The 20,551-nt window shown below is 41.5% G+C and overlaps 1 protein-coding gene and 1 long non-coding RNA gene across 4 annotated transcripts in view; one reads left to right on the top strand and one right to left on the bottom strand.

Annotated features, from left to right (window-relative positions):
• LOC138296709 (uncharacterized) overlaps positions 1–8,157 on the top strand; it is a 34,550-nt gene extending 26,393 nt beyond the window's left edge. Inside the window, exon 2 of the long non-coding RNA XR_011203884.1 lies at positions 2,545–8,157. This is a non-coding gene — a long non-coding RNA (uncharacterized lncRNA). The remainder of the gene's footprint in view (positions 1–2,544) is intronic.
• The window catches only part of CLIC5 (chloride intracellular channel 5), a 584,489-nt gene that overhangs the window by 129,053 nt on the left and 434,885 nt on the right, over positions 1–20,551 (bottom strand). For all 3 annotated transcript variants that reach the window (XM_069236099.1, XM_069236098.1, XM_069236100.1), the window contains one exon: positions 2,536–2,645. In XM_069236099.1, the coding sequence (XP_069092200.1) occupies positions 2,536–2,645 (110 nt within the window). The remainder of the gene's footprint in view (positions 1–2,535; positions 2,646–20,551) is intronic.

Genomic DNA, 20,551 nt, shown 5'->3' with positions numbered 1-20,551 from the left:
TGAAAAATAAAATAATAGTAATCTATTGTTTTCTTTTTCATCTCCTGGCTCTGGGCCAGGGGGGCGACGCTACTCTGACATCCCTGGATGCTTTACTATTCTTGTCCATCGATAACTCTGTGAATTGTATGAGGGAACTATTGGATTGAGATGTCCATCCAGCACGCCTGGTGGCTGTACTCCTGCCTTGCAGGCTGCAGCTGTGCCATACGTTTTGCTGCAACTTTAAGACCAGCTATAAAAACAGGCGTTTGTTTCTGAGCCATGAAGACTTTTGTGTTAAAGAAAATTATTTTCTGTTCTTTTACGAGGAACATCTCAAAGATTTTGAAGAAACAGTCGCAAAAGAGATATACAACATCTTGATCACATCTCCTTATAAAAAACATAACACCACTGTTATGGTTGCCGCTTGAATTCACATTTATTTATGTGACGTTTTTGATTAGTACAGACTAGGCCTGATCAATGACAGAGAGCCTTAGAGATGAGTAGTCACTTGTTGCATTCTGAACTACTATACAATGCGGAAGAGTACACCAGGAGGCCAATAAACCAATGAAAGAAAGTTTGGTACTTTCGGAATAGGTACATTTATGTAGCTTTTATTTTATTTATGTGAATTCATGCAGCGCAAACAAGACCCAAAAGGGTATCTGAGCACTTTACCTAAAACCAGATACTGCTGCATTCAAGCAGTTTATATGAAATCTGTTAAATATGTTTCGTTACGTAAAATCTATGTACATAACCACAGAAGAAAACGAAATGTAAGTACAATGAAATCAATATTAAATGAACAGCTTGTAAATAGTTTGAACTGGTTGGATCCGAAAGGTAGGTGACCATGAAGTAGGAGGCGTTTTAGTTTGTTTCTAAAAGTTCGGTAACAGATTTTTGTGAAGGTGGGTAGGAGGGTCTTCAGACAAAATATTGAGTCCAAAATATTGTTTGGACAGAATAGTGTGTCGAGTATAATGAGGACAAGAATATAGTGAAGGAAAGTTTCTATGAATATGCAAAGTTTTACTATACTTAACTCCACATACCTTTACCTTGACAATATATTTATCTTCAAGGTACGTCTATGTGGAGTTAGGAATAGTAAATCTGTACTTATCTATCTGCACTTACCTTCTCGACATTTTGATCTTCGATAATGTTTACACTTTATTTGGTCCACACAATGTGTCTGTTCTCAGTATTCTGTCAGTGATCCATTAGAGGATTCCACATTCTGATAGTGCTTCTGTTGAAAGACAGAGTTTTCGATATCTTGAATGACGGATTTTAAGATGTGTGTTAGTACGCCTGAGATGTCATTGACAACTAAGGGTCAGATGTATCATAGGGTTTTACCATTCTGTGTCAATAGGAACATTTCTCTATTATTGTTTGAAAAAGAACTGAAAGACTTCCTCCTAAATAAGTTATTCTGTAGCCATATCTGAGTCCAGATAGGTCAGACGTGGTTGAACATGCCTGGTCCCAGCCTCTCTATCCCGCAGAGCACAGCTGTGGGTTGTGGATGACTTTGACCAGGGCCAAGCGCTGCTGGAACCTGTTGGTTGTATTCACCTCAAACTGGGACTGCTGGGGATCCAACTCCCTCCATTCTCCCAAGACTTTAGTTAGTTGTGATCTGCTTGTATGTAGTAATTTTCGCTATTTTTGATTATGTCTTCTGATGTGTAGCGAGAGAACATTTTCCCCAATACCTACCTGTAGGTCCCATCTTAGGATACCACAAATTGTTCATAAATGATGTGATGTGTTCTGCTATAGCTTGGTAGTGCACTCTTGTACTTGAAATTGTTGCTTTCACTCGGACCCCTAGCACACACGATTTAAAAACATGATAAATAAGAAATAAAAAAATGACCTCTTGCTGCAGTCACTTCATGCACAGATTAGTTTGGGATACCCGAATAAATGGCTTTGTGTTCTCAACCAGCTTAAAAACATCATGGAAACTCTCCTCTTTGGTTCAGATACTTCTCTTTTCTGTGACTCTAGTCTGGACACTCGCCTAGAGATGACCCCTCACTCGCAATAGCCCATGAACAACTTCTTGAACTTTGTGCCCCGATCCTATGTATTGACTGAAACACTTAAACATACAGCAAGAAGACCTCACAGGATGACCTGTTAGATCTTTTGTTTTCCTTTTCTCCTTCTAGTTATGTTTAAGTTGATGATTACACACTCATTGTGCAATGGTTGGCTCCTAGTTCCTACCAGGCTGATAGATACTATAGGTGAAGTACATCTAACCTTTACAGAGCAGTGAAAAGCTTGTGATTCTGTTCACATCCAAGGTAGTCCTTTGTACATCCACCCCTGCCTAGTCCAGAGCAATAGCCTCTATTATGTCCCGCCCTCTTTTCACTCTGTGATGCTTCAAAGCAGATTCTATATTTTTGTATTATTTATTGTCCTTCAATTACATCCTATGTTCCACCTTTGCCTTCTTAAATATTTATGTTGTGATGCCACGCAGACTGGTTTTGTAAGAAATTAATAGAAGTTCTTTACCTTTTTAAGTCGACGGTGGTGACGTTGAAGACGACCCCTTTGAGCCAGAGGATCATGAACAGCCGCTGCGAGAAGGGGCAGTTGCCAATGCTTTCTCCATCTATGCCGGCCTAGAAGATGAAGAGAGGAGTTCAGTGTCCCCCGAGCAGTAACAGGGACTGGTGAAAACAAAGATGGCGGACCAGGCCATGACAGAAAGCAGACACTCAACACATTCAAAGATAGCTCTGTTGGATAACCTTATCTAAGTGGGCCAAGGGCCTACTTGATGCGTACATCATCTGGGTATCTTTCTAGACTTCAGGTTATCTGTCTAGACTGCCACATAGGACTCGAGTGTGGCCAATACTGAAAGAACCCTCTTGAACAAATAACCACCACTGGAGACTGTAGAAATATTTATTAGCATCACAAAGAAACAAAAACTAAACAGAAGAAAATATGAACTATCCTTGCAGCCACTAAAGCAACTATTGAGCGAGTCAGTGTGCTATAGTACTGTAGTGACTCTTTCCGCGTGTAAATGCATAAACTGCACGGTAGCTTCACCCAAACCTAAACTCCACAATGTATAGGCACAAGCATAATCAACATTCTAATATGCGCGTTAAAGCGAGTTTTTTTTCTCTCCTAAAGATGTACAATATTTTAAAGTATTCCGTAAAACGTAGCGCACAAAAACATGACAAAATGTTGTGAGCTGCCCTGGGGCTGATATTAGCTTATTTGACTTCTATGCAGGATCTGAGGCTGCGGTGCCCGTATATCACGCGACCTCTGCTGGTGACACTCGGTACTGGGGACGTGGAAAAACAGCATGCACTGTGTTGCTGAAGGATAAAAAAATGCTACACGTAACAGCGCAGGGTGTATTTTCTCACTGGCAGGACACCAAGCAACCTCCTAATCCAAAGTTATTTGCATGGTATTCACCCCCTCTGCCAAAGTTATGTACTCGCACCAGACTGTTGCATAAAAATTGAGAATTTCGCAAGCATCTTGTAAGTGAGTTTAGTTTGCAGTTCGCTAGAAAAATCTAAGCAAGCAAGCGACTAAAGTTTTCATGGTAGTCACTAGAAAATTTAAGCAAGGCTTGCACTTGCATGGGTGATGGTATTCCAAAATGCTTGCGTGTGGCCGCCTCATCTTGCGAAAGAAAAGTTTACAAGCACATACCCATAGGAACTAAGGGAAGGCCAATACTTGTTAACCATGCAAGACACCCTCACATACAAGAAACTTAGCACACCCACGCATAACACATGTTTTATTGAGTATTTGGAAAATATGTGGCATGTACCATTAATGCTAATAGCGATGAGACCCGACCACAGAACTAGGAGACAGTGAACTGTGATTATTGCCTGAATATTAGGATTTGGGCTTGGGCAACGAGACTTTACACACCACAATATATCAGCTAGGCTATGGGGACTCTTAACAAAAGAGAAGTAAAGGATCCTTGAAGGAGAATCTAAGCCTCTAGTAGTAAAGCACACCGGCATAAGAAGCTCATCAGATATGGACCAGCTGCTAAGCACCCGCAATAATTCCACACCTTGGTCACCTTATTTACTTCCCACACTATAATTCGCGTGATATTACAAATGGCGACTCTTTAATTGGATTTACTTAGTGATTCTTCATAAAATTTCTACTTTAATCCCTTTAAATATTTTTTAATTTAAATCATTTTATCAATTTTTAAGACACAGAGGGGCATATTTATCAATGTTTTGTGTCACTCTTGCACCACATAAGGGAACGCAAGAGCAACGCAAAACCTAGGTGAGATTTACCAAGCCACACACACAAGGGCATGTTGTGTGGCACTCTTGTGGCTTGGTAAATCTGGAGTAACACAAGGTAGAGGAAGTAGCTGCTGTGCATTACTCTGCCCCAGAGAGGCGTTCCATGGGTGGAGCATGGGAATTCCCACGCATCCACCCATGGATTCTGAAGAACTCCCAGATTTACCACTACTGGTAGTCCTGGGAATGGATCAAAATGGTACATCTCCCTAGGGGAGGCGTGCCAAGGAGAAATACCTTTATTTCACCTCGTTCTTTCCTCTTTCTACGTGTATTGCACAGGCAGAAAGAAGAAAAAGCCTAAGAGAACTGTTTTTGTGCAACACAGGCACCCTTGTACCATGGTGCAAGGATGTCTGTGTTGGCGCTAGGCAGCAGTTTGTGCACCAGAGCAGGCAGATAGCTGGAATATGCCATATTATGCTAAACACTGCACAGTTCTGCCCTCTCCCTTCCACACAGCAAGGTGGCTTTCTGCGTTGCCTGAAATGTTAATAAAGATGGCCCAGAGATTGAGAGCCTCATTTACAAGCCCCTTGTTTTTTTTTTTTTTAACGCATCCGCAGTGCTATCAGTGCATCACACTGCTCCATATTTACAAACTGATGCATTGAGCCCAATGCGTCAGTTTGTAAAGCCCTGCGTCACATTATACCTGCACGAGGTATAATGTATTCAGGGTAGGCATTCTTACAAGAAAAGCCTTGCAGAACTGATTCAGTGAAATTTAGAACTTTTCACTACGTCGCTCTACGACTTCACTATGTCAAAATGTTACCGCCTGCTCAGACCAAGTGTAAAATTGCACAGGACTTTTTCCAATGAGACTCTTCTTGCATTTCTGGAGTTGTGTCAGTTTAACGATGCGACTCCAGAAATGCACCACTTTAGTGCCAACAGATGTGTCAGAATTTCTGATGCATCTGTGAAAACATGGGCCATGGAGCTCTGTATTGCAAATACAGCACATCCATGACATCCTTAGGGGATGTGCGTCAGGCGCAAGAAATCTGACGCATCGATGCGTCACTTCCTTGTAAATGAGGACCTTAAGCTGATTCAGCAGAGAGTTTTAAAGGGGTTTTAGTCTTGCATAGTAAACCAGTTTTAATTTCTTCTAATATCCAATAATTAATATGTGAGCATTTGCTTGAGGGAACAAGCCAAGGTATAATTTAATAATTTTTGGACAGATGCAAATAAGACACAAAATAACCACACCTTCAATTGGTGCTTCATAGGAGTCTACTTCCTAAAAAGTGAAAGAGTTGTTTGTGTGATCTGTATAACTGATATCCCTTGAATTATTGTTATTGAGTTTATATAAGATCCAAAACGATAGAAACAACCACATATACATAATGGTCCCAATATTATAACACATATCTCTCATGACATATGTTTTCCCAAATTTTTTAACAACTCTGAATGAAACGTAGAGTTCCAATTTAAAAAAAAATCAAATCATCAGTTTTATGTGTTAATGATGTATTTCTCAATGGAAAGACATACACAGTCGACAGTTCTGTCATAATAGGGCACTGGCATCCAGGATTCAATCGAACAACTGTGCGGCCACAACAATGTCTCAACCCTACGTATCCAGGGCAAGCGTATATTTTGTCCTGATTAAATGCAACACGCACAGTCCTTACAGCTTTCATTTCTTTTTAAACCTTCATTAAGCATTAAAACACTGATACATTTACAGTACAATAATCTCCTCTCATTTAAACAGTGCAGTTCAATTTTCACACAGATAGTCAGTCACCTGACAACATGAGGTTTCATTTTTATGAAAGATCATCAGAGGCACTGAACCTTGTTAAGTGGCGCTGACTTGTCCCTGGAGCCCCAGTGGTCCGCAAGATAGGGGTTATTCCCTCACTGGAACAGATTTTTGGTTATTTTTCCAGCTGAATTTCTCTGCAACATTCAAAGCTAGCGCTGCCTAACAAGGGTAAATTCTTCTGAATAGCTTTAAAGAAGATGCTATTATGATGTTAGTAGAGTACTCCGTGAAATCCCATTGATGGATCAGTATTTTACTGCTAAATGAAGACTAAAAACAAAACAAAAATTACACTGACTAAATTCACCACAATGCTACAGGGCTTACTGTAAGCAGCCTAACTAGAGGCACTCACCAGTGAAATGTGATGTGCTTTGCGTGAGTGCTACCACAATCTGGGATTATACTCAAGAACATCTCTTTATTGGAACTTAACAAGCAACACCATGCTCTGGGTATAAAATGACCTTCTTGCTTTGGAAGATCCCTTTTATCTCGCCCCTTGAGGGAGTAAAGATTCAAATTATCCAATACTTTACAAAGAATTGGTTTTGAACTCTCAGATTTTTATGTCAGTCTGAAAATGGTATAATCCTTATGTTTTATCAAACTGAAGACCGGAAGCAGGAAGTTTAAAGCAGGTTTGCGTAGTGGCTGCACAGTTTTGGCACTTAGAGCCCCACGTGTGGCAATCTGTATAATATGGATCTGTTATTTCTCTTTAAGTTTTCAGTCCTTTTATCAATTATTAATTCTAGGATTTTTCGAATAGTCTCTAAGAAAGCAGAAATTGGCCAGCAGTAAACTAGTAGATATTAAATATTTTACGAGCAATTACAAGGTAATTATTGCCAACTGCAGGACATCAAATATTTCAAGTGAAATTTCAATGTAAGTATTGGCAAGATGATACCCCCGGTCTGAAACACTCCAAGAAGGTTAACTAATAAAAAAAATACACAATCACTAGGGACTATCTTCCTCATGCTGGTGCAAAGAATTTATAATCTTCTGCCAAAATTTATCATCTTCAGTGGGATTATTCACTACACTGTAAATAGTGTTTTCCTTGTCCAAGATTTCACTACCCTCTGCTACACTGCTGTTACCACACAAAACTAAGGGCCTGATTTAGAATTTGGCGGATGGGTTAATTGGTCACAAATGTGATGAATATTCAATCCTCTGCATTTTAAGTGCATGTTATCCAAGGCACATGTAATACAGTGCGTAGCGGTATCTGTCACGTTTGTGATGGAGTGATCTGCCCGCCAAACTCCTTATCCGGCTTCAATTATGTTCCCTCCTTGCCCACTCCACCGAGATTAGACCGCACTGAAGTTATGTTTTAACACTAAATTGAGGACAACACTTCATGGTGTCGATTTGTTCTTCCTGGGCATTCGCTGGGACCATGAGTCTTTTTTTTGTGTATATTCATCTCTTCCGTTGATCATTTGTGTACAAGCCAGTTGTGTAATTGGATTATGACGCTCTGATAGGGACTACTTGATAATAGTACATGAAGAGAACCTGTTTCCTGTATGTGTTTATGTATTTATGAATATCAATTAGAAAGCGTATACATAACCACAAGGGATGCAGGGTGCCTAACAGCAATGCAGAAGCAATGCATAGTGAAAAAAGTAACATTTGGGAGGCAATATAAGCCAGAATATGCAAAGAATAGCAGATCCTCTACCGCAAGTGACACAGAGTAGCACCTCAGTAGTTTACACATAGTTGGGTACAGATGATGGCACAAGAAGCTGGGAAAAGGCCCCCCGCATCCACACTTACAGTTCCCATTGCACACATATCTCACATAGAGTCCGCCATTATACAGGGGCTCAGGCATCAGCCGCACGATCACCAGACTCGTACCCGACCCTGGTCAGTGTATGCCTACAATGGGTTGGGGCCTACAGATTGTTGTTGTGAACCCTATTGTAACAGGTGTTACTCAAATGTCACTGTCTTTCTGATACACTGTGCGAAATTAAAAAACTTCAATAGAAAGAGTTTTTTTTTTTTAAAGAATCTGGGAAAAGGAAAGCATTTTCAGATTTTCCTGAACAAGACCAAATAGAAGGAAAGTCTGGGAACAGCACAAGAAAACATCAGGTTGAGGGTATGTGACTTTTTGATATCCAGAATTCTCACTGCGCCTTCGTTGACATCATATTTGCGAATAGTTTGTTTTTGGATGAGATATGAAAGTTCATTCACCTGCACTGCTTTGTAGGTGGTGCAGCCCCGCTTCTATCAGTATGTACTGTTGGAGTGGCCCAATACGCAGATTGCAGAAGGATGGCGGAGATTACTGTATATCCTCTACCCAAAAAATGAGGCAGGCTAAGATGTTGATGTTGGACTCTACAGGTATGAGTGTGTAGCCGAGATTGGACAGAACATTTTATACCGTGGATCTAAAAGGATCTAAAAGGATCCTTAGTTTGGCTTTCAGATGGAGGTGAAGCTAGCAAGTGGCAGATGTTGGGAATGTGGCCATTGTTTAAGTTTAGTGTGGATGAAGAGCAAATCTAAGAGACGTGGAATGTGAAGTGAGGGCACCAGTATAATTTAGCGTTGTACTTTGGGTGAGCCAACTTTGGGTAGCTAATACTGTTTTTCAAGATTGGAGTGGGAGTGCAGAGGGCAGCTGAGAATAAATTTTAGAAAGCGGGACTAATTCTGCTAATTTAATTACTGGATGTGACGTTCCAGTATCAGAGGGTGTTGTCCACATTGCATTGACACAGAGCAGCTACCGTAGATCACCACGTTTGCCACTGGTTCCATGTAAATCCTGAATAGCAAGGGCAACAGACTGAAACCATGAATGACTTGGGGCAGAATTTAGATGATTTAAGTATGACAAATTGTTTCGCCAATACATGAAGGATATGAACTAGTTCAGGACAGGTTCCTCCTTAACCAAAGTGGGATTGGACAATAGAGAAAGGATTCCCGTGCTCAACAGTTTCAAAGGCCAGTGAGAGATCTAAGAGCACCGAGAAGAATGGGGCGTTATTAAACATTATTCAAAGCGCATTATCATTGGTCGCCATCAAGGCTGCTGTCTCCGCGCTGCACTTTTGGTGGTGATTAAACTGGGAGAAGTAAAATATGGTGCTTCTTGCGGTATGGTACTTTGGTTGAATTCTCTTTGTATATTTCAATCATGTGGCATGAAAGAGTAATTTTAAAACCAGTCTCAATTTTTGAGATCTGAAGGATTTCAGTGAGTTTTTTATGTCTTCTAGAAGGTGTTGATTTGTGAAAGCTTCAAAGCTAGGTACGATACCTTGTTGAAGAGAGGCATTAGTGATGTTGACAACTACGGAGGCGGTCTAATTCGTCACTTCTCTGAGTAACGTGGCTGGGGTGGCGGGAAGGCATCTTACAGGGAGTGCAGAATTATTAGGCAAAGGAGTATTTTGACCACATCATCTTCTTTATGCATGTTGTCTTACTCCAAGCTGTATAGGCTCGAAAGCCTACTACCAATTAAGCATATTAGGTGATGTGCATCTCTGTAATGAGAAGGGGTGTGGTCTAATGACATCAACACCCTATATCAGGTGTGCATAATTATTAGGCAACTTCCTTTCCTTTGGCAAAATGGGTCAAAAGAAGGACTTGACAGGCTCAGAAAAGTCAAAAATAGTGAGATATCTTGCAGAGGGATGCAGCACTCTTAAAATTGCAAAGCTTCTGAAGCGTGATCATCGAACAATCAAGCGTTTCATTCAAAATAGTCAACAGGGTCGCAAGAAGCGTGTGGAAAAACCAAGGCGCAAAATAACTGCCCATGAACTGAGAAAAGTCAAGCGTGCAGCTGCCACGATGCCACTTGCCACCAGTTTGGCCATATTTCAGAGTTGCAACATCACTGGAGTGCCCAAAAGCACAAGGTGTGCAATAATCAGAGACATGGCCAAGGTAAGAAAGGCTGAAAGACGACCACCACTGAACAAGACACACAAGCTGAAACGTCAAGACTGGGCCAAGAAATATCTCAAGACTGATTCTTCTAAGGTTTTATGGACTGATGAAATGAGAGTGAGTCTTGATGGGCCAGATGGATGGGCCCGTGCCTGGATTGGTAAAGGGCAGAGAGCTCCAGTCCGACTCAGACGCCAGCAAGGTGGAGGTGGAGTACTGGTTTGGGCTGGTATCATCAAAGATGAGCTTGTGGGGCCTTTTCGGGTTGAGGATGGAGTCAAGCTCAACTCCCAGTCCTACTGCCAGTTCCTGGAAGACACCTTCTTCAAGCAGTGGTACAGGAAGAAGTCTGCATCCTTCAAGAAAAACATGATTTTCATGCAGGACAATGCTCCATCACACGCATCCAAGTACTCCACAGCGTGGCTGGCAAGAAAGGGTATAAAAGAAGGAAATCTAATGACATGGCCTCCTTGTTCACCTGATCTGAACCCCATTGAGAACCTGTGGTCCATCATCAAATGTGAGATTTACAAGGAGGGAAAACAGTACACCTCTCTGAACAGTGTCTGGGAGGCTGTGGTTGCTGCTGCACGCAATGTTGATGGTGAACAGATCAAAACACTGACAGAATCCATGGATGGCAGGCTTTTGAGTGTCCTTGCAAAGAAAGGTGGCTATATTGGTCACTGATTTGTTTTTGTTTTGTTTTTGAATGTCAGAAATGTATATTTGTGAATGTTGAGATGTTATATTGGTTTCACTGGTAATAATAAATAATTGAAATGGGTATATATTTTTTTTTGTTAAGTTGCCTAATAATTATGCATAGTAATAGTCACCTGCACACACAGATATCCCCCTAACATAGCTAAAACTAAAAACAAACTAAAAACTACTTCCAAAAATATTCAACTTTGATATTAATGAGTTTTTTGGGTTCATTGAGAACATGGTTGTTGTTCAATAATAAAATTAATCCTCAAAAATACTACTTGCCTAATAATTCTGCACTCCCTGTAGAGCTGAGGTTGCTACAAACTGAGTCCAGACCTTGAAAAGGTAACTGTGGAGCTTTAAAGGACAAGTGACTAAAGCTGGTAATTGAGAAATGGGTGTTGGAGGAACTAGGTTCACATAGAGTTTTATGTCTGATCTTTCCTTTTGCGTGATACGTTTCATACACAAACAGAGACTTGACAAAGCTGGTGTGATTCCTCCTTGATTTCTCCAAAGTAAAATGAAAAACATTCAAAATAAGGAACTCTACAACCGTTTAGGATTCATACTAAGCTTTAGCAAATGCCAGTGACACAGATTGTAGGTGGTAGCTGATAGCATGTAATGATGCTTACAAAACACACATCTCTGAATGACAATGTCAGTGCCAGGATTGCTACAACAAGTTCTGTAGGTTGGTCACTGAATCATTCCTGAATTGCTTAACTGTATTGTTCATGTACAGTGTGTGCCAGGTTTAACACTTAGCAAGCACGTCACTTGTTTTCTTTACTTTGTTTTACTTAGTGTGTCTCTTTGGTTCCTATTGTCTCATGCTCTTGTTTGTGTGGTTCTTACACATTAATTATTTTCTTGGCTATCTCGGTCGCCTTTTACTGCACGCAAAGCTATATTTCCCATTAGAAAAAAGAGCATATTGTATCTTTGTAAGCCCAGGATGAGATCCCACCTGATATGAAGATACATATTTGTTCTCACAGTACTTTAAGGTACATTGCGGTTTATCCCTTAATACCTCTGGTTGCATTGAAAGAAGCAAGTTAATCCCCACACACAATGGATGTTATATTAAGCACAACTCCCTGGTGTGCAACAATTCTTCACCCGGGGAAAGCATCATTACTACTTTTGATCCAAATAATAATTCTTGCACTTTTTGAAATATTATTTGAGCAAGATCCCTGTGACTAAAAGTGCGCCTACAGAAATGTGATGTGCTCTAGAGATGGTAAGTTCGGATTCCATCAGGACCAACCTATCCTTCCATGCCAAAGATGTAGGTAACGCTGAGTGCCATTAAATTGGGCAATATCACCTACTATTCCCAGAGCTCAGGAAAAGCAGAAGCGTGGTCTGATGTGCCATATTAAAAACTGTTTTAATAAGATTACTCACTCTCTAAAACAAATTCATCTCATCAGGTGTATGCAACAATAATGGGAAACAAGATATGACTGTGCCAAAAATATCAAAACTATCACATCCACGACAGCGACTACTAATATATAGTCAAGTGCACTTTCGTCTACTGTGAAGACATACATATTATCAATGTACGAAGATGTCAAGATATTCGGCTCTTTGAAAAGAATGGGTGAATTTGCATCATTTATAGTTCCTTAGGCAACACATTGCAAAGCTCAGGTGCGTCAACTTGGAAATACCTAACTCTCACTAAAACATGTTGAAATTTGAAGATCATTAGTTATTTGTTCAAAAATCACAGGGAAAGACAGACATATTTCTGAAACATGGTATTCAAAAAGATGTACCATTGTTAAGCAGCATTGTGGGCAACGCATCAGGACTTAGGGCCTCATTACGAGGCTGCCCGTCTTGAGACCGCCGGTTTCACAGTGGCTGTCAGGACTGCCATTAAGACCCTGGTCCGGCTGCCAGGGTTCCACTGTCTCCATCGGGATCGGCATGCAGTGCCGCCCTGCTGATTATGACCTCGTTCTTCGCCAGCCTTTTCATGGCGGTTTTACGGGGGGGGGGGAGGAATCTGTGTTTCCGTCCACCAAACTCATAATTAGGCCCATAGGGCCTGATTCACAATGGAGAGCTGAGAAAGTCAAAGGGGTCAAATTTCCTCGAAATTAGAGTAATCCTGAAAATCTCGGTGTGTCACAGATTTGCAGGAGTAAGAATTTAGTGTCACAAGTCTACATTTCTTCATCTGTAAAGGAGAAACCTCTTCCCATACACACCCATCAAATGTATGGTCTTTCCTTTATTTTCCCACTCTAGAAAAATATGTACCCCTTCTCTTGACAGGAATAAGGGCCCGATTTATTTATTGGTGGACGGAGTAACCTCTGTTGGCCTGGTTGAGGGCTTTATGTTCACCAGCCCAAGACTACTCAACTCGCAAAATCTATGACTGACCGCCAAGGTGTTAAAAACATTGGCCATCACAGAGGTTCCTGACAATGCATTTTTGTGTTCAAGACAGGGATCTGACCGCAGGACGGAGCCCTGTACCAAACAGTAACTGTTTTGCTTTTCAAAAGTATTTTCTTTTTTAAACTGAAAAATAAAAACCTCCCCTCGCCATGAGAGGGGAGCATTTAGCAGTTTTCACTGCGTCTTACTCCTAGGGTTTTCCTGACAGTGGCGGGCACTGAAAACTGTCCTGTAATTTCGCTCTTCTAAATTAAGTGGGCAGAAAGATTAGTGAGTCTTCAGTGGCCCTTTCTCCGCAGGGCCAGCGAGGGGATTAATCACGGAAGAGTTGGAAATCTCCAACTGTTTTCAGAGTGGGAAGCTGCTTGGAAAATGCTTGTCAAAATCTGTGAGTTCTCAAGTATCAGTAAACTCATTTATGACAGCAAAATCCCGAAACAGAATTTATGTTATTTGCACAAGAAAGTTACACATAGGTACGCAAACAGCCCTGTGAATTGGACACATTATGATAGTAATATAGGACATATCTTACAAATAAAGCCTGAATTCATAAACCAAACACCAAAGCACTTCATCGTCTAGAATTTATCAATTTATCTCTCCTCAGCCAATGATGGTCCATCAATTATAAAATAGTTTGAGTGGTTTACATACAGTACTTGAAGGAGTTGTGGTTCCTGCCTCTGTAGTGGTTGCATTACTGCACTTATCAATTCTAGAATTGAGGATGTACTTGCTGGCTCCATGGGGAGGTCTAAATGTATTCGTCTGTGTACTCACACCTCTCCGTAATTTGACTGGTAATGGCGCAACGTCTAGTATTTATGAAAGCGTAATATGCATAATAATCCTTTCCAGCTGTTTTTATGTATTCTAGGAACAAAACATTTGTGTGTGGTGCATTTACCAAAGTAACTAAATTCATAAGATGTTGGGCTATTCACATAAAGACAAACTAGTTTAGCCATTATTGTGTGATGTTCCTGTTTTGTACATGCACCCCGGGTTAAATCAGATGTCTTTGCGCATTGAATTTTCGATTGTACTTCCAGGGATTTGAATTTCAGCAAAGGGAAAGCCAAACGACTCACTTGTACCTTTTTAAGTAAATATGTTTGCAAAAGAAATACTCTCATGTATAGCTGCATAAATGATAATCTCTGTCCCTGTTTCCCAGGTACCCAGATACCCCTTCCCTGTTCTGAAGTCAGCTATGTGCTCAACATTCTTAAGCACCAGATAGTCTACAATGAAGACAAACTTGAAAATTGATCTGTTCTAACCAGAGAGACCAGCAACTCAAATGTGTACATCCTCCTCGGGACGTGGCCTGCCAATTAATATCTTCTGCTCCTATCAGTCATAGGTCTACATCAGGGTAAAATTCAGTCACCATCTTTTACATCCATCTTCATTCCCTAAACATTTTCCATGACACCCCTACTGATCCCAAGACCGCAGACAAAACAAATACAGACCAAACAAGGAAATGCACTGTGACCACAAATTAGAAGTCTCAGACGCAGTGTCCCTGAGCAGCCCTGCTATTGGTTTCATCATTAATGACTGACCGGGCATGTTATCCAGCTCAGAGTCTTGCGCCAGGATGGCCCGCAGAGGTGCTTCACAGCAGAGTGCTTGACACTGCTGGAGGTGGAAGTCCACACCGGTTGATCCTCCTTTCATTAAATGAGACAACTATCCTCCTTTCCTGATTATGACACCGGAGGAGGTTGGTTATGGTTGATTGCAGATATCTAGTTATAGGGTTCATGTCTTTGTCCTGTAACTCTGCAGTGGTTACTGGCAAATGGCCATTCTTGAAAAGTTCCATGTAGTCTTTCATGACTGGAATCCCTCGTTCCCCCTATCTGAGGTGTGTAGGAGGGGTGATTGCATGACACTATACTGAGGATAATAAAACCAACCTAGAATAATATTGCATCCATTACATCAACCTAACCACTATATTGCAGGGAATGTAAATATTTACTATTCTTCACTTATTTAATAGAAATTATCATTGCTGGATTTCTCTTTTCAAAACTGATATTTTGATTTCCTGTCTGTAGAGTTCATTCAATGAAAACACTTTTTTTGTTTTTTTAAAGAGGGTATGTGAGAGGTTTTCTTTCATTTGCATGGTGGTTTTCTCAGCATGCTACAGATGTTTGGCCTCCCTTCTCATGGGAAGAGGAAAGTGGACATTCAAGAGGGTCTGCAGGCTGAGTACTACTGAGTAGATCCTCCCATGCATATAAAGCCCCAAGACCAGACCATTGAAGAACTGGGGCCCCTTGCCAAAAGCAGGGTAAGTGTTTCATTGCCTGGCATTTATGGGTGGATATGTGCTCCATGGGAGTGACAGCCATCATGAGCTGCACCCTGTGGGCTGTTGACCTCCTATCCCAAGCTATGATGGTGCTAAAGTGCACACTGGCAGAGGGAAAAGCATGACACCCACAGTCACTAGGCCTCAGGATCAAGTGCCGATTTGAAGGAAAGACTGTGCATTACTGCCAGCCCCAGGAAATTGACTCTCTGCCTTTACGGCTCATGGCAAGCTCCTTAGAATATCGATTATATTTCCCTCAACAAAGATGGCGGCCTTAAAGTGAGTGTGTGGTGGTAGCAATCAAGGTTTTAATACAGTGATGCACTCTGTAGTGTGAGAATGTGATTGAAGAAAAATAGGTTTCTCTTTGCACAGGGAATTTACTGAATTCTGCCAGAGGCCTATACTTAAAACACTACTTGTGAATGACAAATAAGGAAATAACCAAAGAATAAATTCCGACCACCTTACTCTCACTAGAGTTATAAAGGAGATATTAATTTTTATCAATTTTCTATTGAGAGACATAATAGGTTTGCTGAATAATATTGATTGTGGCTACACTTTTCATATAGCATGCAGACGTACTCCATGCATTTTAAACTATTTGGTCAATCAAAATTAGGACCACTGGAGTAATGCGGCAGAGGAAGGCCAAATAAAGTGGAAGAGCTGAATAAATTAAGCAACAAGAAAAGGCAAACTATGTGGCATAATGCAGCACATTTTGTAATAGTTTACTCCACTGTTTTGTCATTTTTACACTTGTTAACACTGTCTGGGCATTAGTTGCACCTCATTAGTACCAGTTTAAAATAAAGGGTCTTCCACTGCACGGCAACGCTTGTTGCTGCGTTTTTGATAACTTTTGAACCATTTGAGCTAGAAACAATTTTTGGGTTAAAATCTGCAGATTATGCAGCAGATGATGGATTATGTGGCAAATGCAGAAAATCTATAATTATGCACAAAAAAAAACACAGCAACCGTACAATCAACTAATTCCAGTGGTACTGATCAAAACTAGTGTTCACCAACTGCACACTTTTAGATGAGTGGAACATGCTCATCTAATGGACCACCTCAAGCATCTATCCACGACAGCTTGAGAATAGAGTCACAAATACACATAGCAGAATTCCTGGAAAGATTGCAATACATCTATACTTTCTCAGTTTACAGACAAACAACCCATACACATTGCTGGAGGGATCTCTTACCAGGAAAAGAGGCGTGCATGGAACGGATAGGTATGGCCTCCTCTCTCTGCGTGTGCGCATGCACACACACACACACACAGAATCGGACGAACACGTGCACACAAACATTGGTTGCAGCCTCAGAATTATGCAATCTAATAGCAGACTGCACACTATCAGTGAGAGGAGTGTCAATTAAGGCAATGTTTTGCATACCTGGAACTGTGGACAACTCGCCACCTTTAAAAGGGAAATTTCCACCGAGCTACTCCGAGGGTGATAACAAAGGTCAAAAAGGCCTTAGTGTGCATGGTGCAGTTAAACACACTATCTTCTGTGTAGAGGCCACATAATGGCCTATTGTGTCACATGGTGAGAGAAGGTATGGCGGAACCATAAATATCAATTATATAGTGTCTTCTTCTCCTCAATACAGGGCTGGACTGGGGGTAGCAGGCATCCGGCATTTTTCTGTGGGGGCCGGTTTTGTTACTGGGGGCCATTTTTATAGCAATATCAGGCCTCAGCAAAACAAGCAGCAAAACTTCACAATTGCACATCCGCCACTGTGCCCCCCAACCACACACCAAGGGCTGGTCTGGCAAAGTTGTCAGGGCTGCTTTGGGTTCCTAGTCCGGCCCGGTCTCAAAACCTGTTTTGTGACTCCTGCTGACCCCCTACTGCCAGCCTAAACCTGAAGTTCTTGGTCTCACCTGCTATGTTTCCTTACCTAAGCTGCATCATGAACACTTGTTGGCAAACTCTCCCATCTCTTTCATGTCCCCCAGAAGAAACTGTATGGATAACCTTCCCTCCACTTTCCTTAAGGCTTTTCTGCCACCCACTAAAAGTAAATTAAATGATTACACCCCTTCCCCCGCCCCCCATGTCTACCGGTTATCGCTCTCATATGAAAGCAGAGAGCAGGGGCACGCGGTACAGTTGCTTGTACTGACTGTGCACCGCCACACTAGGGCTTCTCCCACAATCATGTAAGAGGGAACAGCAGCTGAATGTGGTGCTGCATTGTGTCCTCTATTCACCACTCTTGCATGCCACCAGCTCAGCTTTCCGCCTTCAGGCCTACCCAAGGTCACTAGGAGCCAGGGGCAAAAGGGAAGCAAAGGTTTTTACCCATTCTGTGTCTATGGGAAAAAGTGTTCGTACATATGGCCCCAGATGTACAAAGGATTTTTCTGATTGCAAACAGCCGATTTGCAGAATCGGTCCATTTATGACCAGAAAAATGATTTTTGGTATGTACAAAGCCCTATTTGTGATTCATTAACCTGTTACCGACTCACAAATCGGATTTACAATTCCGTATTAGGAAGGGGTGTGTTTAGGGTGTCCATTCCTAATTCTGAAACGCAGTGGTATGTGTGAATGTTTTACAACCGAAATGTGGTTGCAAAACATTTGCATTTTACTGGCTACTTCTAGTAGGGGGTAACCCATTTGCAAATGGGAAGGGGTCCTCAAGGGAACCCTTTGCCTTTGTGAATGTTTGTAAAAACATTTTAATAGCAGACAGTGGTCCCATGGAAATGTGTCCCCGCTTTCAATCCTCAGTTTTAAGCATGAACCGTCTCGGACCACACCGGAAGAAATGAACTACCCACTCTACGGCTGTTCTGAAACGTTTCATTTGGGGAAGACGAAAGAATGAGCAAAATTAAACTAAAATGCTCCATTTACACAATGACAAAGTTTGAAACGGTGGACATGGTAGACATCCTAGAAGAAGCAAGCAGACACGATACCCCTAACAAACCATCACAAGTTGAATGAGACTCTGATCTTCCATGGTAACCCTGGAGCTATGTAGGGAAAAGCACCTCAGTACTGATACCACTATGACAGCATGGCTATAACACAATGTGTATCATACCAACACCAAAGACATAATATAGCATGTTTACAGCTTCCAAATGTTGTGGCATACCAACACCAGAAATGTTTATAGGTTGCAAATGTCGAAATAAATACACTTTTCGCTCTTTCTTCCTGTTTGTAAAAAAATTCCCTACTGTCCTCTTCGACTCTGTAGGCTTCCAGCCATTCTATACACACTGAAACAGTCACAGAACAGCATTGACAGGTAACAGAACGTTAAGTGCACAGAGATGGATTAATAATGCAGCAAAGAAAAGCAGATCCAGGGGTGTTCTTGGCCAGGGCAGGGTGGCTTAGGCTTAGGCCTTTGGCGAATATTGTCTGGTTCAAAAACCTTTTGTCAGGGACAAAAGGAGAGGTTGGTGAACTTAGAGGGGAAAGGTGGGGGAGGGGCAACATGAAACAATGATATGAATACTTTTCAGTGGCTTTTGGGGAAGCAGCACCCATAATATCTACCTCCTTCAAACATAAATGTTGTTTTTTGAATTTTAAATGTCTCAAAGTTTTAATCTGTAACAGAACAGATGGGCTGAGATTGAATAAATTAGCCTTCTATGAAAGCTATGCCCTTCTGGGGTCCTGCTCAAACCAATGGAGAGGTAAGTGTCCTTAGGTACAGCACAGTCTGGCCTTTATAGCCATCACTTTTCTCAGTCTGAAATGTCATTTCCTACTAAAAATGAAAATCAAAATATTTGGGAGGAAACTTTGGGAGGGCGGGTTTTTACCCACACTCACCAGACGTTGCTGCTGGTATCTGTAATAAAGTAAATAACTTGTGAAGAAAGGAGGGTGAACATGCAGCACGCGGGAACAGTCTGGACAGCAAACCACCACCTTTTTGTCTCTCAGTCTTGCATGCGCAGGGAACAAGCTTGGCTACACATTTTGCAATGGCCTAATTGGATACTGCCAGCTTTTTGAAGTCTTTAGAAACACATGAGTGGCTTGGGGCATGAACCTCTGCTCAAAACTGTCCTCTTTCAGTGCAAGTAAATGGGTGCGTACTGTACCTTAAGAAAGTTGCCGATATTTGTACAGTATGCATACAGAACAATGTCTTATTGGAACCCACCTCCGGTAAGATCAAAGTCATGTTTGGCCCTTTAGATGCCTGTAGGAGGAACTGGCAAAAAAGGATGGTTCTTATTATGATATGTGGTGGATGTACAAGACAATTAGAGGATTTTGGAACGAGGTCCTTCCTTGCATCAAAGACATAACTAATGTACAGTGAAATATGGATCCATTGATAATTTGAATTGCCAACTTTGATGAATAGAGAATATATCCGCTATTGGTACCCTGGAGGACATTAATATCACAGCTGTTACTTGCTGCTAAACTGACAACACCTCATAAAGGAGGGCTGTGATTTCCGTAGCATGTATTTTATGATATACCAAGATTTGCCATTTATATGCCTTGGGAAAAATGTCTGCAAGGACAAGAGATCCACTTTCAAGATTAGAGAAACTATGGATCAGTTTACAAACATACATAAAAAGAGAAGCTCCTATAATGCTTTCATGCCTCCCTCTCCCACAGCTGCTCCTAGAGGTGAACATAGATCCATCTCCTTGATGAGCCTTGCCGCGGACATTCTGATTATGTTTGATCATCTTTGGTACTGGGTCTCTCTGGAAGATCTTCCTGCCTGCCATCATTACTGGTATGCTCCTTGCCTAGAAGCCTAGATGGATTGTATTATGTGCATCACTTGACCAAACATGCCAACCTGGGGATATTTTTCACGGTGTGAGTATATATGGAGAAGGCGTGTGGTATTGGTCAGTGGGAAGGGCCAGCAAGAGTGGGGTTTGGGACGACGGCAGCAACCCTCCCCCACAGCAATATGGAACTCATCTACTGCCGCCTCCTG

The sequence above is a fragment of the Pleurodeles waltl genome, chromosome 5 (assembly GCF_031143425.1).
Source record: "Pleurodeles waltl isolate 20211129_DDA chromosome 5, aPleWal1.hap1.20221129, whole genome shotgun sequence".
NCBI classification, from domain to species: domain Eukaryota; kingdom Metazoa; phylum Chordata; class Amphibia; order Caudata; family Salamandridae; genus Pleurodeles; species Pleurodeles waltl.
This window is presented reverse-complemented; position numbering and strand designations above follow the sequence as displayed.